We start from the raw sequence: 27798 nt of genomic DNA, 5'->3' as shown, positions 1-27798 counted from the left end.
TGGGCAAACTCTCTAAGGGAACCTTTCTCTGCTCTTTTCCAGGACCTGTTAACAAGGCACAAGTTGCTGGTAGCAGAATTTCTGGAACAAAACTATGATACAGTAAGTACAAATGACAGAAGAACTTCATAAAATCTCTTCATACCTAGCTAGAAGAAGTGTGCTTCAGCAGTGGAGGATTTCATGCTCCACATAAAATAGTCACGCAGGGCTGCAAAACTAAGCATTGCTTTTACTAAATGTGGTGTTTGAAATACAGGTATCCTCACTGCTCACATCCACAGGGGGCAGATGCCATGTTTTCAGGAGAACTCAAAGTTTAAAAACGAGTTTTATTCATGTCTGTACTGTGTCTCCTCATGGGTGAAAGGAACTGCAAACAGTATGTAGATAGACCCTGGGGGAAAGCGTTCACATTTTTAAACAGTTTTGTGGTATTCCAGCATTGATAGGGCCATGCCAGTGCGCCTTGTAACACTCTGGGACAGAGGAGAAGAGTTACTGGAGGCAGTTTTAGTGTTACTGAAAATTATATGCACCTAAGTGGGAGACAGAGATGTCACTATTCTCCTTACCATCCTAAATCAATTAGTCCCTTGGTTCGTTGCCATTTTTCACTTTGACTTTTTGACTCTGTTTTGAATCAAATGTCAGTCAAAAAAATACCCCTGGAATCAACTGAAACTGGTCTGATATGGATAATGGAATGAGACTGCAGGTTATGTTCTTGTGTTACCTTAGCTATTCTTTATTTCATTGCCAAATAAAAAGGCTGATGACTATTTATTTCATTCTAGAGTTACCAGGAAGGTTAAATAAAGATCAGGCTGATTATTGCTGAGTCACAATTGCAGCTTAACTGGAGCAAAGTTAGTGTTTCTGCTCATCTTTCCTCTGTTAGTACTGAAGGACTACAGTGGAACAGTCACCATTCTCTGTTTATTAAACATTTAAAAATTGAAATATAAATGGGCATTAGGACTTTTTTCAATTATTCTTGGACAGTGTTGGGTTTATTTTGCTTGTTTGGTCGATGAACGTACAGTAGCACGGCTGCTCCATCTTCTTGACCACAGGATTTCTTTTGCCACCTGCAAAAGCCAGCATGCACTCTGCCCCTGGTGATCCTCGTTCTGCAAAGTGCTTTAATGAGCGAGGGCGTTGAAGGCAGGTGGCACCTCACAAAGAGCTTCTGGCACTTGCCAGTATGGGATGCCCTGTCAGCAGTTTGGGGTGCTGCATTAAATTATAAGTAAAAGTAAAACACACCCATATGTCCCAGCAGCAGTTTCAGTCTCTTGTAAAAGAAGGCTGTGCAGGCATTGGCTGACTTCTGTGTGAGCTGGCTCATGCTACCTTCTGTTACATCCAGTCCATATGTGGTATCGCTCCGTGTAGCATTTGGCAGAGGAGTATGACTGGGCATTAATTCACTACGTGATAGCAAGCAGAGGGGAAAGGCCACAAGAGCTTGGCCTGCCATTGCGGTGAAGTGTTAGAGGGTGGCCCTGCTGCTGCTTCTGCTGCTCCTCCAGGGTGGAAGGACAAGAAGGAAGTGGGGAGAAGGAAGGATGGACATGAATCGACTGCATTTGTTTTCTTTTTACTCTAGATCTTTGAGGATTATGAAAAGCTCATTAATTCTGAGAATTACGTAACAAAGAGACAATCTTTGAAGGTAAAGCAACGTTTTACAGCACTTCCCTTGAAAATTTGTAATTCATGTTATGAAGAATATCTAAATGCATATATGTCAATGAAGTAATCATGTAATTTCTAACAAAAAAGAAATTAATGTCTGGGGATGCTTTTCATACAATGCACTAGAATTTGCTGTGAGTTTTATTTCCTGGATCTCCATTGAAGCATTGGACTGTTTCTATGGAACAAGCACCATCATTTTTCCTCTGACCTCAAGTTTGTACTTCAGTTCAGAACAGAAGTTAAAATGAACTTGAGAGTAACATCGTTGCCCCTGTTTTTTTCATTGCTTCTTGCCACTGCAGCACCAAGTCTGGCATGAAATGCAGACGGGACCAAAGAGATGTGTTAACGTAAAATCTGAGTGAAATTAAAGGTGTTTTTGTGGGACAGTTGCACTACACTTGCTTCTGTCCCAGCTGGCTCACACCAGCTCCTATTACATTCAGTCCATGTGGTAACCTTTTCTGTAACGTTTGGAAGATGGGCATAAAGTAACTAACTATGTGGTAACAAGTCTAGTTATTTTTTTTAATGTAGTGACATCAAAAACTCTTAAGACAAACATTAACATATGCTGTTGCTTTCTTTGCATTCAAAAATCAAGTGATAAACTTTTTTTTTTTTTTGGTAATATTCTCTCTAGCTTCTGGGTGAATTGATTCTGGACCGACACAATTTTGCCATCATGACAAAATACATCAGCAAACCAGAGAATCTGAAGCTGATGATGAACTTGCTGCGAGATAAAAGCCCCAACATTCAATTTGAAGCATTCCACGTGTTCAAGGTGAGCTAGCAGGAGCTGTACAGATGGCAGACTTTCTTTTCTGCTCATAAAAGTATCTTTCAAGGAGGGCAAGAGAAATCCCTGGAAAATAAGGCTGAAGGGTAGAGTTTACAGTTGTGTCAGTTGTTTGAGAACATCTTTATTGAAAACCTCTCTGTCACTGAGCCTGTCTGTTTTGTCTCACCTTCAGGTGAGATCTAATGCAGCATTTCAATTTGGGCTGAGGGTCGTCACTCACACAGGGATGAGGTGGATGGTACTGGTACTAAAATACACAGTTCCTAGATGTTTTCCAGCTTCCTTTCCCCAACTCTTAGGTATTTTACCATGTGATTCTAGGTAAGTATATTAAAACAAACAAACAAAAACAGCCAATCAACCAAAAAACAAAACCAACCAATCAAAAAAAAACCCACGATGCTGTAAAACTTTAAGACCAAAAGTAGACAGTGTTAGCACTGTGCATCAATGTGAACACAATTTGCTTTTAAAGGTATTAACAAGATTTGGTAGATCAGAGCTTGAAATAAGTTTAATCCTTCCTTCCTTTTGCACTGATCATTAGCACAGTCTCAAACAATTACAAGACCCATCTAGCGTCCTCTTTTTCATTGATTAATGTTAACAGGTGAATAGTTTACTGTTTTCCTCTCAAAAAAGATCTCTGCTCTCAATCAGAATGTGAATTGAATTGTTACTGTGGAAGACTACCCTTTAGTTTGGAGTTCCTGTATTAATTTCAAACTATGCAAATAGAGCTGCTAATAATTTTCAGAAGAGGGGAGTCTGTGAGGATAGTCTTCCCCAAGATGGTTAAGATCACAGATCACCCTCCACAAATGCAGGGTGACTTGTTGAGTTCTGTAGTTCTGCCATCTCTCATTTGGCAAAAAGCTTTCAGGTCTTTGGCGTGGATGTTTAGAGGATGTACAGCTTCTCCAAAATGCTTTTCATTTACCAAAAAAAAAAAAAAGAAAAAGAAAAAAAAGAGTCTCAAGGAGGATTAAGATTAAAAAAAAAAAATCCCTCCCTGAAATAAGCAGCTTGGCAAGCTGTTCCCTTACTCACTTCCTCCATCGTCAGCTGAACCACTGCGAGCAACTTCTCCTCCTCCTCCTCCTCCTTATCAGGAGGTCTGTAGCTCCAAGATAACAGAGCAGTCAGGCTCAAAACACTAGCAGCCTTTGAGATGCCTGTGGAGGGAAGGGATCAGAGGATTGGGGTCTGCTTGCCACTCTGTGAACAAATGGCAGCTTTCTGCGTATGAAACAGATGAATTGCTGGTCCTGTACTAATGGTAGGCATGGCCTGGGCCTTGGGAACAGCTGATTTTACTTATTGTAAGAAGCATTTGAAAGGATTTTGAATAATTTGTAAGGATTCCATTGTGCAACTGTGTTGATGTTGCTCCTTCCCATTCCTGCCTTCTTTTCCTTTACCACCAGGTCGTGTCCCATTTCCCAGTAGGTGTTGTAGGCTCAGCCTTGCTCAACCACTTGCAGTGTCACCACGTGGATGTAATGCTGAGGCCTTCAGGTGCCCAGCAAAATAAATAGTGCATGATGCTAAAGTTATGTCTCTTCAGTTCAAAGCACCAAACTCTGTCCTTAGATGCTATCCTCCATGGGATGTTGCTGTTTTTTTCAGTAGTACCCATCAGCAGCATTTAAGTGGTGCCTTACTCTATCTTGTATGCATAATGCTCGTTGTGTGGGAACTGCAGGCTCGGAGCAGCATCTGATCAGCTGGAAATTGCTTGTTTATCCCTAGCTGTAGCACACCAGAGTAACTCTAGAGGCTCAGCAAAGCTCCTCTGTTAGGTCCTCACGGAGGGCATGGGTTATCTGGATCTGGAAGCATTCAGCGTCTCCCAGGTGGGCAGGGGAGGTATAGGTTATATTATAGGAAATCCTATTGTGGATTAGCTTTGTAGAGAAGGTCAGAGAAGAGCGTTTTCCTCTGATATCACATTTCACTCTAACTTCTGGAGAAGTAATAAAGGAAATCTTTAAATATTCAAGAGAAGGGGGGGAAACAATTCTCCTTTCTTGTGCTCTGTTCTGCATTATGTCCCTGCCTGCTCTTTCTGGGTTACCATTCCTGAACCCAATTCTCTTGTCAGCTGTAATAATTCTGTGCTAATGTAACTGGGAGAGAAATCTGGTCCTCAGCTTTTAATCTCATAAATTTTAAACTGTGCCTGCATTTTTAAATTGTGCTTGCAAAACACCTCTACAGCCCTGGTTGAAATTACAGCAGACTAACCACAGTTACCTGAAATCAAAGGTCTGCTGAGAGGCAGATACTTGCTGCTCTGTCTGAGCTGCCAAAAGATAGGGGTTTAAATTACCTGATTCAGATGTTTCACCAGTTAGACACATCTGAAATGAAAAAGTGCTTGTTTTGTAAGCATTCAGGTTCCAACTTTCCCCATGCCCCAGCCAACCCCCAAAACAGCATATAACTCTTGGGTCTGGAGGCAGTTTCTTATTATTGAGGATCCAAAGCTGTAAGACAGAGACTAAAATGATGAGCACCTCACGTACACAAATATTTTGCAGGAATGTTTGATGGTTGACAATGCCAGTACCCCTTTGAGCTCTGAGAACATTTTGCTCATCCAGGATGCTTTCCTTGGGAAATCAAAGACAGAGTGCCCTCTTGTAGTGCCTGCTTCCATTTTCCTCCCAGGAGATGCTTGATCTTCCTCCTCCTGTTCCTTTTGCCTGAGCAAGAAGGAGGTTCTGCCTTGCAGCATCATCCTAAAGGCCTAAGGGTGCTTTGTAAAGCTGGGAGTCCCACACAGCGTATGCGTGAGGATTAGCCAGTATTTAGTCATTAGGAAAAGCTAACACACCCCACCTCTTTCCTTCTCCCCCAGAGATGCTCCAGTGGGGACTCAGAGCTGTGGGCTTTGTCAGTCACCAGTCTCCTCTGCCCTGATTTCAGTGAAGAGGTCTCAGCCTCGAGCATCCGCTCTTCGAGGACCAAATGTTAGGAAGGGCTCCCCAGCTCCCGTGGTGGATTTGTGGCAGCTATTAGTGGAGCCTGCTGTGAGCTGCCTGAAGGGGAGAGCACAGCTTTCAGATGTCCACGAACGCAGTGCAGGTCATCCTTTGACCTAATGCATTTACAAATAAAGGCTAATAACGCGCCCTCTTGGCTGTCACATAAACAATTAGCTTATTTTGAGGAAAACACCCTGGAGTGTTGAACTGGGATTATGTAACTTTCTTGTTCTTAAGCAGACATTTAGCAAGATATATTTTACTGTTTAAATCTAAAAATAGACCGGGTACACTGTGGTTTGTGACCTTAGCTTAATTTTTCCGTTCACTTTCATGCACATCACAGAGCTGCCTCTCGCTCTGCAAATGGTCTCAGATAATTTGACCGTACTGACAGCTTCCTCTTGATAGGAAGCTGAAACCAAGTGTGTGTGGATGTGTCCCCTCTGCCTGTTAGCTGGAGAGTTTGTAGGGCAAGAAATGCAAAGCATTACAGGACAAGCCACATGAACTGTAAGGCACATCTGTGTGCAGTTTCCTGCCACGGTACGATTGTGCTTGACCTCAGATGAAGTCTTAAAATACTCAGTCCAGGGTATCCAACCCCTGCTCTGCTGGACTCCCAGAGGATGGTGACTGCTGGTCATTAATTATAAGGAAACGAGGTCAGATTCTCTAATCAAGCAATTTTGGTATTTGGGGAAGAAAAAAAACAACACAGTGTATGACTTTTAATGCAGAAGAGAGCAAGAAGCAACTCTGGGCAACTTTTCTGAGTTGATTTTCATTCCAGTCCTTTTAAAAATATTCACAAAACGGAACTGTGCTGAAATAGCTATTTTTAGAGTTGGAATTTTAATACGAGTACTCTCTTTATTTTGGGTCGCTCTCTCTCATATATCAGAATGAAGTGTACTCTGGAACACACGATCTTTTATAGTAAAACCATGGGTGAAACGGACTTTCTGTGAAGTGTTTTAGCTGAAGTTAAAATTCATTTCAGTAAGAATGTTCCCACTAGCATTAGTAATGATTTCTATTTACAGAGAGTTACAAAAGAGAGTTGTGAATATGGGGCGCTTGTTTTTAAACACAAAATGCTATGGTGGTCCTAACCCAGGGCGTTGTGGATCTGATCAGTTGATACTTGCAGAACTTATTTTGTTTGCTTAGCTGAAGCATCAAATAACATTTCAGGAATTTTCTGGGCCTTTAACGTTCTCTCTTTACGAGTCCCTTTTGACACTGAGCAAGACTGGCAGTCAAGATGGTCTTTGTTTGGATGTTCAGTCTGACAGTTTTGCAAGGGGATGATAATAATCTATAAATAATCGAGCCGGAAGATAAACAGGATGTGATGTCTTTTATTAAATTGGGTCCTTTAATTATTTACTATGGTATTGCCAGTTGCAGAACCAGCATGAAATGCTGGCATTTACTGGGTTTACCACTAAAACCTTTCGGTTATGTTTGCTGATCAGATGGGTTTTTATTAGAAGAATTATGCAGATTTGTTGATTTTGAGAGTCAGCCTTTAGTTATCTTTGTAAAGAGGCCTGATACTTGCTGAAGGAAGATGTCCAGCCCTTCAGGATCAGGCCTTCTGTAATGCATCCCAAGAGGTCACAGAGGAAGAACTGAACTCCAGAATGAAAACCTTGCAGCAAAGCTCTGTAATGGTTATCTTCCTCACCCTGGCCTTCAGGCTCATGTGCTGCCCTTCTCAAAGGAAGCTTGTCCACATGACTTGGGGCTTACCACAACCCAAGCCCTAGAAGGTCCAGCCTCCATCAGCATGAAGGCCTCCTGCAGGGTAGCGCATGGGGAGCCGAGGCGTGGGGCTGCTGGAGCTGGGAGCATGAGCTGCCACGGTCTCAGCCAGAGCCAAGCAGTCATACCCATGAGACGTCAAGATCCATATTCCCTAGATAAGGCACAGAGAGGAAAGCTGTCAAGTACATTCATATTTACATTCCCAAGCCCTTTAGTTCTCAGACTGAGGAGAGGAAACAACGGATTGGTAGGAGAATAACAGTTATTTGTAAGGGAAGTTATTTGCTTATCAGTTATTTGCTTTCAAATGTAGCAGGCAGCAATAGAACAATTAGCCATTGACAGTATCAAGCATGGTGAGAGCTGGGAACTGAACATCCCATGGGCTGGCAAATGTGTCCCTGGCAAGATGCTGTATTTTGAAGGATCGGAGCATCGTTCAGGAAAACCGCTATTGTAGGGTAGCTGCTCTGAAGGGACTCTTGAGTGTTTGGGCCATGGGTGCCACTGTTGTGAAATTTTAGGGTGGCATGTAGGCACAAATACATATGTATATATATATATTTAAGATGGTAGCTCAAGGAAATCAAAGAAAGGTGATGTGGAGGCCTGTGCAGGGGGTGTGAATAACTGGGGATGTTCCACCATCACAGGGACCGTGGCCTGGCCACACAGAGCGCAGTGCGTGCGTGTTCCCCCTCACGTAACACACTGATTACATGCCGTATCCCAGCTTTTCACGTGGCCAAAATTGCAGGGAGGAGAAACCTGCAGAGGAGCCCCAGGTCTGGAGCCAGCAGCCCTGGGGCTGGGCCGAGCGATCGCGCCGCCTGCGCTCGGCCGGACAAAATGCCATTCAGCGCTGTCAGCAGATGTTTGTTTTTATTCTGGTTTGAACAGGCTCAGAGGGAAACTGGCTGTTTTCCAGTCCTGACCATCCTTAATTTCTTCTCGTCGGGTAGAGAATAACTTGAGTTATTTATGTCGTTGCACAAGCGCTCAGACAGTGTTTTGTTTGACCAGCCATGGTAACCTCGGCGCAAGCCAGATGTGGGAACTCCTCCTGTGGTGGCCAGGGGAGTACAACGTATGCGTTCCCCCTGCCTGCTGTCTGCACAGCCCCGCTCTCTGCGGCATCCTGAGCTCCCTGGGCAGAGCCTGTCACCGCTGGCCTGGAGTTTCCTGCGTAAGGCAGAGAAAATATTAAAGAAACAGCATGTGGGGTTGTGTTCCACGCTGGAAGGCTGGTGCTGTAGGTTTTACAAGAGGAAAAACCAGAGCACAGCTAGGCTTAGCCTTTAAAGCTGCTGTTTGACAAGACCGGTAAGCCCATGGGACTGGTGAGCATCTGAGCATCACATCAGCTCCCTGCTCCGGAGCTGGATGCGCCCTGGCGCTGCTGCTCCTGCTGCTGTAAATTTCCACGCTCCTGTGGATGGATTAGGCTGGGGGAAGCAAAGCCTCTGACGTGTCTCCCAAACCAAAACAAAGCTGGCAAGTCTAATTTTAGGCCTGGTTTAGTATGGAAATGATATTGGACCTGACACAAAGCTTTTCCATTCTCCTGATAATTAATTTATGCGTAGTAAGTGCTGCATGTGGGAGAGGCTGAGAATTGATAGCCTGCTCTCAGCAGCTGGGTTTGCAATCAAATACTTGATCAACAAAGAGCAAAAATTAGGGGAAACGATGCCACATGCAGGTATAACTTTGCTCAGGTTGCTGTTGAACCAACGTGTTTGTGACTCCTCTCCCTGTGCCCTGGGACAAGGTGTGCAGCGGCCAAGTGTCTGCCTGCCAGCCCTCAGCTGCCTGGTGAGAAAATAACTTGTGGCAATATTGTGTGTGACTGATTGTTCTTCTCTCTCTCTCTCTTTCTCTCTCTGTCGTGCCTGGTTTTGTTTGCATGTTAGGTTTTTGTGGCCAGTCCAAACAAAACACAGCCCATCGTGGAGATCCTGTTGAAAAACCAACCCAAGCTAATTGAGTTTCTGAGCAATTTCCAGAAAGAAAGGACGGATGACGAACAGTTCACTGATGAGAAGAACTACCTGATTAAGCAAATCCGAGACTTGAAAAAGCCAACAGCTTGAAGAACTCCACTCGTTTTCCACTGTAGGCATTAATCTCATTCGTTAAGTTCCTCCGTGTCCCTTAAACACCACGATAGTGCTTGAGAAGGCACAAGTGCCTGTTTTTTTTTATTTTGTCTTTGTTCCTAGATGTCAAGAGTATAGGGGTTTTACATGGAAACTAAAAAATAAAATAAAAAACCTAGAATAATATATTATTTTTAATCAAGACTATAATTATTTATGTCAGTTTAGAACCTGTTTGTAATAGAAGCTGGTTTGACAGATTTCTCTGTTTGTGCTCAAGGAGGATGAACCTATTTTGCTTAACTTTATCGGCAAACTTGAGCTGTTGCTGAGTGCACAAAGGAGGTCTTCTGAGGACTAATGCTCTTCCTTTGCACCTGTAGTTGTGACTTTGGTTTAGTGCTGCACACACACAAGACTGTGAAAGAGTACATTTGTCTCTGGAGTTACCTGCAGTTAGAGATTCTGTTCTTTAGTCAAAACAGCAGGAGATAAAAGCAGTAAAGGTCACGTTTTCGCTTTATTTTTGTGTTCTTTCATCTTTAAGTTTTCCTATACCCTAGATCAAAGGTTTTCTATTCAGTCTGTGCTAGGGAAGTGGACAAAGACATCAGCCAGATGAGCTGTTTCTGCCAGCCTCCCATTTCCCTCTACACCGTCTACCTTGTGCTAGGGCACAGGCTGTTCCCACCAGTTTCTGGCCAGACCGATGGACCGCGTAGTCACCGGTGGGAGGAAGGCAAGAGCAACCCCTCCCTCTGTCAAGGCCCATGCAGTATTGCTAACGAAGTGATCCTGCTCCTACTAAAGCCAGCAAGAAGTCTGTCCCCAGTGTCAATGCGTGGTGGCCAGGGCTGTGTGGTTGAACCCCACCGAGTGCTGGCACTGTCGCAGGTCACAGGCTGCTCCTTCGCGCTTCCTGGTGCTGGGAGGGCTTTGGCCAAGATTTTTACATCTGGGTGCTGAAAGAAAGGCTCCCGACTGTAAATGGCCTCAGCCCGAACCACCCAAGTGGCCCCTAGAGTCATTCGGGGGCTGCACGTGCTCTCAATGCTGAGAGCATTTATCGGATACCTAAATCAAGTTGAGACGACCATTTAGCAGCCGTAGGCACCTCAGGCTGCTTCGTGCCTGGTGTTTTCTGTCCTTGTTCATTCAGATGTGAATTTGGGTTCCGTGGTAGATTTCAGAAGGGAAATCATTGCACTGCTCACGTTTTAAGTTGAATAAGCTCTGCGGTCCAAACAGTGTTTCCCAGGTGTGTTTGAACAGTTTTTTGTTTGTTTGTTTTTGAGGTGTCTTTTGTATTCTAGTGGGGAAAAGAAAATGTTACTCTGATGCTTTATTGGGAAGTGGAGTTTGGGAGCAGGGAGTGGAAATTTCTAGAGTTTTTCTTGACAGCCTAAGTTCTGAGTTTTCCTGTTTGTTGTAAGGCAGTTATCTAGCTAAAGCTATAGCTAATGCTTCAGATAAAAAAAGTGAAACTGAATTGTAAAAACAGAACAAGACTTTTTCCTTCATAAAGTGGTTGTATATTGGGGTGACTGATACTTTAATTTATGTGCTTCAGAAAAGAAATGACACTGAACAGATTGTAGAGTCACGTTTTTGGTTTTATTTTTTTTTCAGATGTGAGATATACACAAAAAATGTACATCTTAGTTGCCTGGAATTTAAAAAGAAAATATTTACAAGCTATTAAAGGCATGATTACTGATTACCCTTTACTTCTATCTTTTTTTTTTTTTCCTCTTGCCTTTCGGGATAGCAGGACTGCGCGGTGCTAAATTCCTTCTCTCCTTTGCCAAGCAGTTTCAGCAGATGGAGAGAGACAGATGAGCACTTTCTTCAGTGCTCACTTTTTTCAGAGCTCATCCATCCCTTCTGCAAGCATTGCATCTGCAGCCTTTGCTGGCAGGGGGCCTGGCAGCCCAAGCTGCCGTCCGGCTTCGCCTGCCTGTGGTCTTCACCCCCGGTGCTATCAGAGGAATGCTTGCTGCTCAGTAAAGGAGTATCTCCAGAGCAGCAGTCCTCGGAGCTAGCTGCTCTGATCCTTTGAGATCCGGAGCCCGAAGCTGAAGGGTGGGACCCATCTCCAGGGCTGGATTAACGCAGAGGCACGTGGCCATTGCCTCAGCCTCTGGAGTTGCAGAACATCAGGCTTCCAGCCTGCTCTTGGGAAAAGCATCTAACAGTGCGTTTGTGGGGAATGCCTCCACGTGACAGGGTGAGTGGGACCCATGCAGAGGTGCCTGTCGCACCTGTGGAAACAAAGGGGGGAGGACAGTGCTGTGAAACACTCCTGTCTGCATGACCCGGCCACGGGAGGGCCGCTGAAGATACCAAATCCTGGTGTGGCACAAGGAGTGAGGGCAGAAATGTGCCAGGCTGCTTCATCCCACACACGCTGCAGCGGGAGCCTTACCCAGGGCTAAGGGGCAAGGAGAGCTTGTGGAAAATGTGTGTGTGTTTGTACGTGCAGATGAAAGAGATGGGAAAATGGGTGGGCTTGCAGTGAAGTGAAGTATTGGGCTCCGTGTGGCTTATCATAAAAAAATAGTTGCTCCTGAAGCAAATGTTGCCAATGCACCTCCTTGTTAATCACGTCTTCCCCAAGCTCAGCTTGCGTAGCTCTTTCAAAGGAGAAAGAGAAATGGTGAAGGTGAAATGAAGCACCACAATAATATTTCACAGCCGGTGGGAACGCATCCCTAATTAAATGCAAATGAGGTCTTTTTTAATGCAACTTCAAAGTAATTCCACTTTCCTTCAGTTCATTCAGCCAAGGCTCCTCTTCTGCCTAGGCAGCTGTTCCCACCAGGAACTTGATGATTTCTCTGAAACTACGATCTGGGGGAGCTACGTGGCTGCAGGACAAAGTTCACCAGTGCGAGGACAGGGAAGATGATGGCTGTCCAGGGAGAGAAGGAAACTGGAGGAAGCGTGGGCTGCAGCCTCTCAAATCCAGTCCCCACCCAGCATCCAGGGGGTTTGGATTTTACGAGTGAATCCCTGCCAACAGGCCGTGTACAATCCTGCACGCAAAGCCTTCCTTGGCGCACCAGGGTGCCAGGAATCTTTGAAGCATCGTTTTTCTGTCCCAGGATTCAGGCAGCGTGTGCTGCAAAGAAAAATCTGATTGGGATGGGCAGCAGCCACCCCTTCCCTAACAGCACGTACACCAGCAGGTGTGAAAATGTGGGGAGGGTGCGGGCCTCTGGCCTTCAATAAACATGGGTGTTAAGGCTGCTTGAGCCTCTAAATCTGCATGCTCTGGGGACAGGGGCAGACGAGAAGGAAAGCATGGCTCAGCCCCTGTAACCTAATGATAAAAGCACGCTCACGAGGGAGAGGAGACCTGGATCCCAGCGTGTGCTTTGCTATTGTTTGTAAGACTGGATTAGGGCTAAGAGAACCCCGGCCTCTTTCCAGAGGGTGCAGAGATGCTTGGCCAGTAGAGAGGCTTTTTCTCTGTTCAAACGAATGATTCAAATTATTCATTTTTCTGCATGAAGTGGAAGTGCTCCAACATTTTGGCTGGAAGCGCCTTTCTGCAGAGCATCTCCTTCCTGCCTGGTGGGCAGGTCGTTACGCAGCGGGGTGATGGGTTTTGGTCTCTGAGCTCATTTCCCTCCAGCATCGCTCACTGGACTTGTGTGTGCTGCCAGCCTCTGAGCAGCACCAGGCAGCTGGGGTCTACATCAGTAAGGATTTGTTGCATTTACCACCAAGACCTGTTTCATAGCTCTGGTGGACCTGAACTGGCCAGTTGCTATCTGTGTCAGAGCATGGGCAGGTACCAGAAATTGTGCTGGGCTGGGGCTCTCCCAGGACTTATGCAGGAGGCAGCAACGCAGGCTCCTAAGGGCCTTGGCTGTGGGAGCCCCAGTCATGGAGCTGCTGGTTTGTATTGGATTTTGGAGTAAATGCAGACCCAGCCTCGGGACATAGAAGTGAGATGAGTTCTCTCAGCTTCTAGCCAGCAACTTAACAGGGAGCTCAGCCACTCTGCTGCCTGTTCAGAGCAAATCCAGGGCTCCTCTTCCTCTGATCACAAATCCAGTGAGCTGCAAAGTTATTGATCCAGGCCCCCTTATGCATTTATTCCAAATATTCCAGGGACATGTACTGTGTGGAGCAGCACAAGCTGATAATGCTGGATGTGAGGTGTCCTGGAGCCTCTGGTGGGATGTCCAGCCCCACAGGGGGAGAGGCAGTCTTTCTGGTGAGGACGGCTGTGGCCTGGGGAAGAATCAGAGAACTATGGAGTGGCTTGGGTTGGAAGGGAACTTAAAAGATCACCTATTCCAACCCCCTGCCATGGGCAGGGACACCTCCCACCAGACCAGGTTGCCCAAAGCCTCATCCAGCCTGGCCTTGAGCACCTCCAGGGATGGGGCATCCACAGCTTCTCTGGGCAACCTGTGCCAGAGCCTCACCACCCTCACAGCGAAGAATTTCTTCCCAATGTCCAACCCAAACCTATCCTCTGTCAGCTGAGACTGGTTGCCCTTCTCCTGCCCCCCCCCAGCCCTCTGAGCCTGGCCTACAGGGTAGCAGCAGCACCCTCCAAGCCAGCCCCAAGCACAGGCAGGTGACACAGGAGGAGGTGAAGGGAGCGTCCAGGCCGAGGCAGCAGTTGTGGTTCCACGTGGTTCTGGCCAGGCCAAAAGCCAAGCACCTCACGGGGCTGTGACTTGGCCGGCTCCCCTGGAGTGCCCCAGGGACAGGCGGGCGGCCAGCCTGGCCCTCCTGACTCACAGTCCTGCAAAACAGGCCTGCCTCCTGCTGGCTCCTCTTTCCAGGAATGTGACAGGAGGAAAACCACCAAAACCCTTTCCTGTGGTACGCGTTGCGAGTGGCTTTAAAAAGCCACAATAAAAATCACCTCTTCCATCTTGAAGCTCACCCAGAGGGGTTACCCTAGTGCTAACACCTCCTGAGCCACGTGCTGAGGCCAGGCACCCCCAGCACATTCAGGTTTTATGGGCAGCTGGGCAGAACAAGCACCCCACCACCAAGCTTACGGGGCAGGAGCAAAGCCCTTTGGCTGTAAGCAGCATGTTAGGAGCCAGCTTAATCATAGCGCCATCACCCAGCTCCTCATTATTAAAGAAACAAAAGAACACCAAGTGCCCAGCGCAGCTCTCCTGGGGAGAGCTAGCAGCCTGCTGATAAATTGAGTGTTTCTTCTGAGAATCACAGATGACAGGAACGTATCTTGTGCGCCACGAAAGCGCCTTGCTCAACTGTTAAGAACAGAGGCCCTTTATTTCCAAATTGCCGGGTACCGCCACTAATGCCCTGCACTCTGTGGAGCAGCTGGCTTGACAAGGGCTTGGAAGGGATTTAAAAATGCCCTCATCAAAGCCGAGCCCGTTGCATCTGTTCGGAGCCCTGCGCAAACACGCAGCCGGGGTGAGCGTTTCAGCAGGCGGCACACCCCGGCACGGCCCTGCCTGGGCAGGGAGCAAACAAAGCGTCAGGGAGGCGGTCAGATGCCTGCCGGCTCTGTGTGCGTAGGGCAAGCGGGAGCCTCCCTGATTTAAAGCTGGGCGTGGGGAAAAATGATCTTCAGAGGGACTCGCCTTGTGCCCCAAGGAGTGTCAAGGGCAGAGCCGCAATTATCTCATGGGACGGAGCAGGTTCGTGCCATGGGCTGGCCACAATGGCTCGTGCTGCCTGTCAGATGAGAAAGGAAGGGGACAGCAGGGACAGGTGAGAAAGCCACGCTTCCCAGGAGATGTCAGGCAAGGGAGAGACATCCAAGCCCAGTGCTCTGGCTAGTGCCCCTTCCAGCCACACAGCCAGGAGCTTCTGCTGGTTTTTGCTTCCTCCTGATAAATCTGCCTTGCCCCATGCTTGGAATGAAAGGCTGTGGGGCGATGAACGTACTGGCATGCATACTATTTTAAAGACATCTTTCAGGCCTTTCTGAAAGGCCATAGGGAAGGAGGAAAATGTATCAATGCTGGCCTTTATGAGACACATCCCTAAGGCCTGGCTTTTGCTAAAATTGTTGAAATACCTCATGGTTCCTCCAGGCTTCTTCAACCTTTTATTTTTTTCGCCAAGTTAGAAATTTAGCTGCCCTGGGGGAAAATTTACTGGCAAAAGAGTGAGGTGACCTCACCAGAGCTAAAGGAAAGATAATTGAGCAATGAAGGTGAAGGAAGAGAAAAACACAGGCAGACCACAAAGGCTTCGTTTGTGTTAATGAGCCTCTCTAGCTGCAGTGAGTGGCATGTTGCAGAAGTAACCGGCTACATTATAGCTGGAATAGACAGACATAATCCCTTCAACAGCAGCGGGAGTTCAGTGGTCCTGTGACCTGTGGGACACCATCCTGTGATGAGGAGGAGTCTGGCTCCTCAGCAAAATGAAGTTGAAAATTTCAGGTACAAACCCATCCTCGTCAGCATGCAGAAGATAAATGTCACACCACAAAATACCCCAGGGAAAAGCTGTGCTCAGCACTTCCCTCTGCATGTCTCTCCCTAGCCCAAACATGGTTAAGCCTGTGCTGCTGCGACTCACGCAGCGCCCTTCACCCAAATGGCAGTCGTGCCAGCCTCATTTTTTTTTGCTCATCGTATTTACGGCTTTTGTGCCGCCTCGAGTGCTCTGGCATTTACAAGCCCCAGCACACCTTCGCCTTTCGGTGCCTGAATCAGGAGCCGCGGGAGCTTTTCGTGTGTCTGCAGCACAATGCAGGGCAAAGCACCGCCCGCCCCCCTACCCGGCAGTGCCGCTGGCGGTGCCCGCAGAGCCGCAGCCCTGGCCGGGCTCCGGGCCCCGGGCTCACCGCGCTCCATCGCCCCGCGGGCGCTGCCCTCTGCTGGCTGCGCCGGGCACTGCGCCCTCCTACAGCTTAACTGCTGCCGGAGATGAGCCCAAGCTCCTTTTGCAGTAGTAGCCAAAGCCAAACCGCAACACTTTAGAGAAAGGGAAGCAGGTTTAGGAGGTGTTGCTGAGCTGGGCTTGCTGAGCCGGGCAGGAAATTGGTGGAGCAGCTCCTTGCTGCTGGAGGGTTTGTCTCCAACACACCCCAGAGGCATACACCAGTGCTTTGAGTTTCCAGGGAGTGTTTTGTCACACCTGGAGTCACGAAATCACAAAGGTGCCCCCGCTATGAAGGGGAAGCAGGTTCCATTGGAAGAGGGCATGTGCCTAGAGAACCGACCAGCAGAGCATTCTTCCTGATACCTAAAAATGCTTGGGACTATATGCTGACCCTGCCCATGTGTGTGCCATGCAAAACTGGCACTTCAGCTGATAGCTAAGCAGGTCTGGGAAAACAGAAGGATCCTAAAGAAGATCAGGGAAGTGTTTGACAACAATTCTTCGCAATTACCTTTCTCTGTAGACTGGAGTTGGGGTCTGCCTATGTAGCACTGTGACCGTCTTCGTTAATGAGACGATAGTTTGAATCTGTTAGAGATCAGCAAACACCATCTGCCTTCTTTGCTTTTCTAGTCTCTAAGCAATGTCGCTTACTGAATCTAACACATTAAAGCCAAACACATTCTATTTAAAGCCTGGTTCACAGGTGGAATAGCTAAAACAGAAATCTATTGAGGAACACAGAGCTTTTCAGAACAGTCCCCGCATTAAACACAGCTCTGGGCAGCCTGTGCCATTGCCCTGCTGACCATATCCCACCAGCTGCTCACTGTGTGTCTACAGCAGTGCTGTCCATGCCCTGGGGCATGAGCCAGGCTTGGAGCTCACCAAGTGGACTCAGGCAGGAGGTGCTGCAGGGACCCCTTGTGCTTCTGGATGGTCAGAGCTATGCCCACTTCCAGCCAAGCAACTCCGTGAGGCTGCTCTTACTCTCCTGAGAATGGAATTAACGTCCATTAATGCTTGTGAGGCCATGGGAGGGGACCCCAGCCGTTCCCCTGGGCTGGCAGGAGGCAGGCTGAGGCTGAGACAAAGTCTCCATGCGGAGCAGAGGGTGGCGATGCAGCTCCGCAAACAGCTGTGACTGCAGGAGCAAGCACAGTGCCTGGCCAGTAAAGGGCATGCGTATTTCAAAGCGCTCTGTAGTGTTTCTAATAAAGCAAAGCACTTAAAAATACACTTCAGTAGTTACTTACTGAATTTATTAGCTGAAAACATGTTTTGCTGTAAGGCAAATAATTAACAGAGAAGTTCTGTAATTCTCAGTCAAGAAGCCAAATTACTACTGGTGGTTAATACCTGCAATTGAAATGACTGCTCCGGCATGGATGGAAGAGACACAAAATGCATATGGAAATTTCATATGTATATATAAAATATATAACTCTTACATTTCGTAATTTTAAATACAGATTTCTTTTTAAGAAAGAAAGAAACAAACACCCTAGAGTTCATTTGCAAAACAAGCACTGCAGGTGATGCCCAGTCCTTCCGTGCCTCTCTCGGGTAAGCAGATGACATGCACGGCAGCGCTTACGGAGTCGGGGGTTGTGAGAAACCCCATTCACATTCTTCCTGGTGGTCAGGATAAAGACACTACTTTGCAATCCCAGCAAGAAGTAAAGAAGTAGTGTTACACCAGTAATCAGAGAGATTTGTGAGCCTCTAGAGGAATTTGTAGAAAGACGGCATGACAGACAGTCTGACTTCCAAGCCTTCAGCCTTAAAAGCAATTCCAAGTTTCACAGGAAGCTTTGTAAAAAAATACCCTTTTAAAAAAATCAATAAAAAGTAAAAGTAAAATCTTAACTTCTCATGAAGTACAGGCTACCAGCAGCATTCACTGCGGAGTAGTTATTTAATGTGGTGTGTGATACTTGATGCGTATCTTCGTTTACCTCTCCTTGTACCCAGGCCACCTATAACCTTTTGGGGACTTTTCAATTTCAGCTTTTCCTGCACAGATGCAGACTTCTTTACCTATTTTGATACCAGTTGACTGATCACTATAAACCTGAAGGGGCCTTAAATCTGCACCTGTTTTTTTCCCTGCTTCTACCTCAAGTAGAAAAGCACTGCCAATGGATTATAGAAACAAGGTTTCAGGGGGTAGGGTGGATTTTTTACTTTAATCTGGACAGTGTTCTTCCAATCTGTAGGAAAAGCCAAGAGTAATTACTCTAACACAAGATGCTTACAAGAAGTGGAAAGAAAAAATATGCCAAAGTAAAATATTCATGATTTAAAACAGACTATAAAGACAATCTTGCTTATGAAACACCAACAATACCCAACTTTAACCTCATATGGAAGTTGCAAGCAATGAAACTATATTCCTTGATGAAAGGAAAAAAAAATAAATTAAAACTATTTCTGAGGTTTGTACAACACCCAGAACAGCAACTTAATCCCCAGTCTGAAAACTGGATCTACACTGCACTCTGAATCTGGTAGGTGAGGCACAGACCTCTTGCAGCTAGATCTGCTGGCCCTAAACTAAGGTCAGGATCCCAGTTCTGCATTCTAGACCAGACGACCTGATGGTAATTCAGATCTAGTGAAGCAGCAGTTCTGTTACTTCCTCATGAGGTACTGTGCAAACACACTTTCTTCAGTGTGATGCAAAAAAATGGATTTCACCTTCCTTCCTTCCTTTGGCTGACAAACGGGGTTGTATTTTTCTCCTTCACTAGCTCTGTCTGGTCTGGGAAATGAAGCTGTACGCACCCTGCTTAGCAGGACAGCAGTGGTGCAGGTCAAACACTTGCCCGGTGAGATTTCTGCTGCTAACATGGCACGCACCTCACTCCTCCAGCAGCTGGAGACTAGTCTTCAGTTGAACTAGACTGAGGGAAACAGCAGCTTCTCCAGTTGCAGTGAGAGCAAATTGTCACGGTGGTAAGAGGGTATAAGCACTGCCCTGTTCTGGTATGGAGTTATAATGTGGGCCGTGAGGAATCACAGCTACTTGGTGCAGTTCCAAGCACCAAGAACTGAAGAACTGTACCTTAAAATATGGGAACAGTAGCCAGACTGGGTGCAGGCAAACCACCTATTATTAATGCCACTTTGCACACACTGTCTAATCACAGCTTTGCTATCGAAAGCCTACAAGTAAAAACAGAAACTACAGCAGCATCTTAGAACATGAATCGCCTTTTAGGGTTTTGAGGAGGGCAAGAAAGACAAGATGCATGGAAGAACTGGGAAGAGGCTGTTTGCACGTCTTACCAGTAGCAGCACAAAAAAAGGTTTAAGGCATTTGTACTTGAGAGCTCAGCAGAGGAGTGAACAGAAAGTCCTGGAACATCTGCTACAGCAACTAGAGGTCACATTCTCAGCAGCAAACTGATGAGAGTAGGGAGAGCGACCTCTCAAAAGGTTCTGGGTAAAAACTCCCTATTCCAGTTACCTGTCCCCTACCCAGCACCCCTCAAAGGTAGCAACAACACAAGACTGCATGAAACCAGCTGTTTTAACATCACTTGTGCTCCTCATGTAGACAGCAAAGAGACTGGCACCTGAAAAGATTTGGCCTACTCCACGGGTACAGATCATCCTATCTAAGAAACAACAGGACCTCTGGCTCTTCATCCGTTCCTCAAGTCCTAGACGCCCGTTAGAGAAGCTTAACAAAAACTAAACACCAGCAATCTTCATGTAGTACGTCAGGGCCAGGGATACACATACAGCCAAAATCTTTTAGGCCTGTATCCAGAAGCTGAGAAAAAGCAAACCTAGTCTAGGTCTAGATTAATTCAGATGGGATGCACTTGAGGAATCACACAGAACACACAGCAGCAGTGCAATTACCACAGAACAAACCAGCCAAGCTGTTATGGTAGCCAGAAGAAGTTATGTTTGAGAGACAAGCTTAATCTCCAAATCACTTATCTAGCAACCACTTCCATCCCAGTGCCAGTGTCTCCACCATACAAACAGACTGAGAAGCAAAAGCCACTTTCAGGGACTAGAAATAATTACTAGCGATGATTTATCTACCATCTTCTAGGAGATTCCCTTGAGTACTCTACTTATTTCTTCATTCTGATAACCCAGAACGCAGAAATTCATTCCCTCAATCCATACACCAAGCAAGGAGATACTGTTTTGTTATTCCTCTGACCTACCACCAATGAACCTTCAGTATTTTTTATGCATTAACAATGATTTGCCACCCAATTACTTTCATAGAAAATACAAGCAGCATTTTTTCCCCCCGGAACTTCTAAATTAAAAAAGACCTTCAGGTAATTATGTAAAACATTTAAGACATCATAAATAAACTTATTCTAAAAATCACCTTCCAAACAATAAATAAAACTCTTCATTATTTGAAAGTGCAAACAGGCTGCATTATAAAAAATAAAGAGCAAGACTGCAGAAGTGCTGAATTATTCAGTAGTGACCAAGACACAGTTTCTTGTTTTGGTGCTGCTGGTCATCTACTGATTTTGTTTTCTGGACCCCATCTATGGAAAAAAGAAAAGTGAAATGTTAATACAACAGTAAGCATAGTCTAAATACTCAACAGGTACAGGCACACTGGAATGACACTGGGTGGGGTAGGGAGAGGTTGTCTTCCTCCCCACATAGGGATCATGCAATAATCATAGCAAGAGAAACATTACGGAAAGAGAGCAAATTAAAACAGTTTAGTGTTGAAAATGCAAGCATACCATCCTAAAGAAAACATTGTTAGAAAAATGAACCCTGCTAAAGGTTGTCAAACACAAGTACCACAGGATGAATCTTTCTCCAGCTGAAAACCATTAGCAGAGAGAGGGACAAACACGCCCTGACATTAGGCAGTTATGCCATGAACACTACCCTGAACCCTTCCCTCCCCATTCCTTGCCGCGACCCATAAGGAAATAGCTAACAAAAAGACTTCTCCACCAATCTAGCTCACTACGTGAGGAATTAGCTTCTAGGTTGTGGCTATTCATGTGCTACAAAACCCACCTGCAGTCTTGTTTATGCTCCCAGCATGGTACTTGACACTTTGAGCAACTGCCAGCTCCCTATCTTTATGCTCCACATCTTTCTGCTTGAGGCACACAAATTATTTAGCTTATTTTTCCACATTATTTTCCCCACTGATTGAGAAGCATTTTGAGGACTGGTGGCTGGAAGTTGGTGCAAGAGGTAAGCCCCTACTGTAGCACAAAAAGGCCTCAGCGTACCTCTCATCTAAACTCTGCTTTCAGAAGGTAGCTACAGTTGTAAGGGGTGCTGGTAGACAAGGATTTTGTGACCTGTGCCCCAGCTACCATCACAACTAACAAAACTGAAGGGAAAAAAAATATATATATAAATAAATGTTCGTTGGAAAACACCGGTGTAGATTCTGCTTTATAATAAAATAAGCACTGGAATGTCCCACACAACACATTTAAATGACTTGGAAGAGTCAAACTTCTTTAAAAAAAAAAAAAGGCACACCAAGTCCCTTCAAGTCTTCATAGAAAATGATATAAAACATGATAAGGGTAGTCTGAAACGATCGAAGTGGAAAAGAGCATATTGCTGTTCTTAATAATAGCATTACGAGATTTTGTAACACATGCGAGTGCCAAGCATGTGCTAAAAAAAGCTCATATTTTTAACTTACCATTAGTTCATCTATTCAAAAAGTTCAGATGTGTTCACAGCAAAATTTAACTAACTGAAATCAATCCCCAGAGGAATTCAGGTTTGTTTAAAACTTGATCTCGCTTACTATTTCAGTCATAAAACACATTAATGAATAAAAACACTTACTCTCCCTGGTCATGGGATCGTGGAATTCAAGGGCATTAGTGTGAAATGGATTTAGTTGCCACTGGTGAAAGAAGAAGAAAAAGTTTACTTATTCCAGAAGACAGATGAAAGAGCAAGGGGAGAAGTACCTTCCAGCCCTCCACTGTGAGGCGAGGAAAGAAGGGTTCCCCCTCAAACACACGCTTCCTTTGAGGATAAAAAGCTATTGTGTGGCCATTTATTCCCTTGAGAAGGGGAAGCAAGCCAACAGTGCTGCAGCTTGGCACGGAGAGCACCCTGAGCACAGGTGCACGTGTCCACCTTCAAAACCCACCAGAGCTCATTCAGGAGCTGCTGGAAGGGCCTACCAAAGCACACAGCAATCTCCCACAGCAGCTGCCAGTCTGTGACAGGGGGCTCGAGGAGAACTTCAGAGTGTTATGACACCACGTCAATCAGCAGCAACAAGTCAGAGGGCAATCTGGAAGGAAATGGCATCCCAGAAAACAGGCGCACTCGGCCTCGCCATCTGGCAGATGGCACACCACTCCTCCCAAGAGGCGTGCCAGAGCAACCTCACGATTCCACTCACACATGATTCAGCAGCACAAGGAAACACTCCTCCACCCTGACTCCAGACGACTGCTCCCGCTGCCCTCCCTCCCTATATTTTTAGAATATAGGGCATCGAGACACTTACGGTAAATTTGGTTACACCCTCAAGTTCACCAAATTTCATGTACGATATGTCTGCTTTCTTTTTGCCAGCATCAACATCCCCTGCATAGATTTGCTTGATACCAGCCCCTTTGATTAAAGGGACACATTCATCGCAAGGACATTTTGTCACAAATATCATGCTTCTCTCATCTGGCTTTATTTCTCGGCACCTACAAGGAGTCAGAAAACAGAATTTCAGAATTTACATCTTGAGAGTTTTGAATGGTGACAACGGGAACAAGTAAAGAAGTGCTGTGTTAATATCTACACACAGAAGCAGCTTATTCATGACTTGTGTCTGAAAGATAGCTGCCACACATTGAATATGTGAATATCCTTTTGTGAATCATCAAGGTGAATATCCTTTTGAAACCAAGTTCACTTGGATTCCGTCTGCAGAAACCCCAGAGCTGACTGTGTCTGTGCATATCGAAGTTCTGCATCATAGGCGTAAAACAAGACCACAACTGCGTCCACACTTCATCACAGTGACATCATGTCTTTGTCACCGAACTGTTTCTGAACTGTTTCTTTCTTTTTTGTTGTAAAGTTAAAGCCGTTACCTGAATGTCAAGGCGTTCTGCTCAGCATGTATAATGTATCTGAACTTTCTGATCTCCCGATCTTGTTGTTTATCGTCCATGTGTGGAAAATCGGCGTATTCAGATCCAACAGGAAAGGCATTGTAACCACAGCCTACAAAATACATCGCTCCTGTTCCGTCACAGCTTCTCTGCAACAGCAAGCAAATCATCACATTTGGCGATGTCTAACCAAGTACTAAGTCAAAGGGTTGTGCAATATATGCTTTCACATTTTGTTTCGTATGCAAATGTTATCAGTTATAGCCGTTGAAAAAAAACTCAGCTCCTGCTAACTGCTCCATGTCTGCACACCAGTGGGCTGACAAAGTATCAAGGTAGCAATCAGTGATTGAAATAAGAACAAGAAACAAAACTGCAATAAGCACTTGATGACTGAAATGGTAAAAAAAAAAAAAAAACAAAGATGTTAGAAGAGTACATTGCAGTTCCATGAAGAATGAGGCTTTCTGGACTGGTAACATGCGTTATGAGAGACAAAAAGAAATAAAATCGATATATTTAGATGGGAAGAAGCACTGTAATGGTATTTGCAGAAAAATATCACTTTGATACAAAGGGGAACCTGCTGAAGTCAGTACAGCAGTTCAACTACAGCAAATATCCCCGGGCTATGATTGCTCTGAGACCTCTACAAAAGAGGAGAGTAGACAGCTGGGAAAAACTTCATAGCTGGAACACCTGGAGTATTTGACAACAACTAGGGAAGCAAGCACACCAATGAGACAGGCAGAAACACTGTGGCAGCGTTTTCTTTCCGTGCTACTTTATCGCTCTCCTTCACCTTGACAGCACAGCAGTGAAAAGTATTTAACTCAGTTACCAATGAGAAGGGCAAGCTTTCTATAGCACCCTACATGTATGCAAGTTTATACAGAGGTGCATTTCCCAAAATAAAATAACTAGCTCAAAGCAGATTCAAGTGTATGAATAATGAGTGCAAGAAGAGGCAACTTGTTCAATACTTACTGATTTTTCTTCTGCCCAAATAATAGCTCCAACTCCTGTTTTATGATCCTCTAAAACACAACATTTTAGCAGTGAGTAACAAATAAGGTACTTCTAAGTTACGTACACATTAATATATGATATCCTAGAGTAAGGAATTACATTCATTGTTTTGTGGACAGGATAAAAGAATGCGGAAAGACTAAGAGCTTCCAAGTCATATGAGTCTACTGGAAATGCTGGGTGTGCTCTAAGTGCAAGGCCAGCCTTTCTAAGGCTTTGCCAAGTACGTTTGTCCAGAAATGCTGAGTAGCAACCGATATATATTTATCAAGTAAGAAAATGTGCCAAGAATACATGCAATGATCCGAGATCGAAACCCAATAAAACCATTTCTCATATTTATTACTTAATTGCTGCCACTCCCTACATTTATGGTTCTGTAGTCTGAACTCCTATCAAAATTAGTTTTATTTTATACTCAATTCAGAGACAAAATGCTAACACTCAGATTTTTGGGGGATGTTTCCTATCACTACCATGGGAAAACTGGAACAGAACTTTCCACTGTGTGACTTGGAAGATTTTTATGGATCTTGTAAACCTTTCCCAGTCACCATTAAGGAGAGTCTTGACCAGTTAAAACAACTTATCAAGGTAAAAAAAAATATATTTCAGGCTTCTTGTGATGAATACTGTAGATTACACTGTTTCATTTAACAATTTTCCATCATCCTTGGTATCACTACCACACACAATCACTCAAAAAGGGTCTTCTCCTGCCAAATACAGGTTTTATGAGGGCTAACTTTATTTATATTCTACATATTTGTTATTGATACATAGTAACCCAGCATAGAAAATATCTTTTGATCTTGCTTTTGTTACATGCATTTGCAGGGTTATTACTGATTTTAATTTCATAGAGAATTAGTGCTTCATTACAGGATTAATGTGGAGTAAGAGTTTGCTCAAAAACCAGACTTGAGTCCAGGACGAAAAGCAGAGATAAAACTGAAGTTTGCTGCACCAAGGTACTCAACAGGTACTCAAGGTACTCAAGCTTGGTCAGTCTATCTTGGTCAATATGCAACCACAGCTGTACAAAAACCTCTTCTTTTCTGAAGAAGGGTACATAATATGCTTAAATTTTGGGGACTTAATAACAGAAGCGTCTTGTGAAACGTCTGTAAAAAGACCTAATTACAGAAGAATTGAAGAGCGATTGTGCTGCATTTTCAGATACGCATTGGCAGGCTTTGCTAGTGGGTATGGGAGATACCCGCATTGATTTTCTCTTGGAAAAGCTCTGTGCTTTCACGCACAGCACTATGTTCCCCCGTGGAGTTTCTACGGCTACTGCTGCTCCTGTCTCACAGATGTATGAATTTAAGTACACGTCAATTCAGCAGCTTGCTCAAGGAAGTATTTGGATGAAACAAGACTGAAATCAGGAACTCACTCTACTCACGAGACCCGTTCCTCTTCTACTACTGTGACAACTCACCTGTCCGGTACGCGAGTAGTCGGGCTTGTGTCATACAGTGCCTTGCAATTTCTTGGGGCAAACCCTGATGGTACGTTTCATTTGTTGGCTGCGATTCAGTGCTGTAAAACCCAAAGCAACCAAAGACAGGGACGCTGGCAGCCACTGTGGCCAAGACCAAGACAAGATCCTTCATGTTTTGCCTAAGGTTGCTGAAGTAGGGATTTTCACAGAGGTTCTCCAGTCCTATTGTCATCAGTATTTTCTTGTGCGTTTCCTCATTTGAAATTAGGAACAAACTTTCGTACTCCTTTATTTTCTCTTGCCTACATGCGGTATAAAAGTCAGTATTAAAATCAGGCTGAGATTTTGCTATTTTTTGAATAAAATCAAACTTGGTGGAAGTTTCTTCGATGAACTGCACCATGTAGCATACTAAGGGCTGAAGCAGCACACACACCCGAGCACGACTATTTGACTTGAGTCGTTCCACTGCTTTGGCATCTAGCTTTGCATCATCAGTTGTCATGGGATTAGAAGCCTCATTCTGCAAGCTGATTTCAGGATCTGCAGGCCAGTAGGAAATCCTGTTCACCCCAGCTGGAAGAGAAGATAATGCAGCAAAAGGAGCCACTTCAGTACAGTGCAACACAAACCTCATATTCATCACACTATTGCCTAACCCTGTTTTTACTCCTTCAAGACCCCAAGTGGTGCTTAAGGTGTGTCTGGACAGTAAGAATGCTAGCAGATGTCAGCGTCAAGAGCTTATCCAACTTGATAATCAGGCCATAGACAAAAATTGGAATTTCCTAAGTTCTCTGTGGCAGCCTAAGTTTACATCTTGCCTACAACAGATATGTTACCACCACACACAAAAAGTTAGCTCTAATAGAAGCTGCTTCTGAGATGCCAACTCAAAACTTACAGACAGGCTGTACCAGTAGATCCCATTTCAGGAAGAGAATTATCTGACCTGTCTTCATCTCACTTGGGAAAAAGGAAGCCTTAAAGTACTTCCTGTGATTTCTGCTCAAAAATACCGTGTTGCCACTAACAAGCAATGAGAGGGCAAAGACAAAAATGCAGCAATGTCTAGTCATCAGACTTAGGGTTGTTCTTGGGAAGTACAACAGGTATGTGAGAATCTCCATGCTGCATCCCACAGGAGAGATAACCATCACCAGTGTTAGTTGCACAAACAGACGGGGTCTCATTAGCAAACACTTAGTACCTGGACCTTCAGGAAATGCACATTCAATACCATTTTCAGACTTGTGGCAAGCATCAGCGCAGGCTTACACAAGTGAGCAATCAGCACTCACATCTGTGACAATCCAAAGAGAAAACAGGCTTTCTGATACCACCAATCACAAGCGTAACTTTTTCTCCTACTATAATGCAGTCATTGCTTACCATTTACAATCATTTTTAAACAAGTCGAACACGGTTTTCTGGAAAAATAAAGATCGCAGTTTTTAAGTCTTGATCCGTGTTTAATGAGTGCAATCTGGCCAGCGTGCAAGTCTGTACTGGAACAATGAAGACCAATAATCGTCATGTTTTTCACCACAACTAGACCACTCTTCTTAACCTACAGAAAAAATGCATTATTATTATTATTTTTATAATAATTATTTTTAGCATCAAGCCCACTGAGATATTACAGCTCTTCTTTGGGTAACTAATCAACCAGGAACAGAGCATACTCCTCCCTCAGTACAAATTTGACATAAATCATTAAATAAATCTGTTATATTTTCACTAAACAGTGGTGGTGTCTACATGTCTTTTAATAACTGAGTGCTGCGCCCCTGCCAAACTTCATATCAAGACCTGTTGCATATTTCTGAATTTTCTGGTCGTTGTTTTGCCCACTACAAAACCCAAGAGATGCACAGAAAAATCTGTGAACTATAACTGAAAGCCCCTCTGAATCATTCAGCATCTAAAAAGGCTGATGAATTTAAATTCTTTCTTAACATTGATCATCCTGGGATTCAGTTGCTTTTCTAGTTTTATTTCG

At 44.9% G+C, this 27798-nt stretch overlaps 2 protein-coding genes and 1 long non-coding RNA gene across 5 annotated transcripts in view; 2 read left to right on the top strand and 1 right to left on the bottom strand.

Annotated features, from left to right (window-relative positions):
* Positions 1–11098, top strand: part of CAB39L (calcium binding protein 39 like) — a 47198-nt gene extending 36100 nt beyond the window's left edge. For all 3 annotated transcript variants that reach the window (XM_035323161.1, XM_035323166.1, XM_035323173.1), the window contains 4 exons: positions 43–102; positions 1613–1678; positions 2348–2491; positions 9186–11098. In XM_035323161.1, coding sequence (XP_035179052.1) covers positions 43–102; positions 1613–1678; positions 2348–2491; positions 9186–9365 — 450 coding nt within the window. In that variant the 3' untranslated portion in view covers positions 9366–11098. The remainder of the gene's footprint in view (positions 1–42; positions 103–1612; positions 1679–2347; positions 2492–9185) is intronic.
* Positions 11099–17449: 6351 nt separating this feature from the next.
* The window catches only part of CDADC1 (cytidine and dCMP deaminase domain containing 1), a 14651-nt gene continuing 4302 nt past the window's right edge, over positions 17450–27798 (bottom strand). The window contains exons 3-9 of the mRNA XM_035323138.1: positions 27189–27366; positions 25794–26372; positions 24308–24357; positions 23300–23469; positions 22717–22906; positions 22038–22098; positions 17450–20746 (exon numbers count right to left, since the gene is read on the bottom strand). Of these exons, the coding sequence (XP_035179029.1) occupies positions 20673–20746; positions 22038–22098; positions 22717–22906; positions 23300–23469; positions 24308–24357; positions 25794–26372; positions 27189–27366 (1302 nt within the window). The 3' untranslated portion in view covers positions 17450–20672. The remainder of the gene's footprint in view (positions 20747–22037; positions 22099–22716; positions 22907–23299; positions 23470–24307; positions 24358–25793; positions 26373–27188; positions 27367–27798) is intronic.
* The window catches only part of LOC118165270, a 22411-nt gene continuing 18026 nt past the window's right edge, over positions 23414–27798 (top strand). Inside the window, exon 1 of the long non-coding RNA XR_004749955.1 lies at positions 23414–23577. This is a non-coding gene — a long non-coding RNA (uncharacterized LOC118165270). The remainder of the gene's footprint in view (positions 23578–27798) is intronic.

Source organism: Oxyura jamaicensis, chromosome 1 (genome assembly GCF_011077185.1).
Source record: "Oxyura jamaicensis isolate SHBP4307 breed ruddy duck chromosome 1, BPBGC_Ojam_1.0, whole genome shotgun sequence".
Classification (NCBI taxonomy): Eukaryota; Metazoa; Chordata; class Aves; order Anseriformes; family Anatidae; genus Oxyura; species Oxyura jamaicensis.
This window is presented reverse-complemented; position numbering and strand designations above follow the sequence as displayed.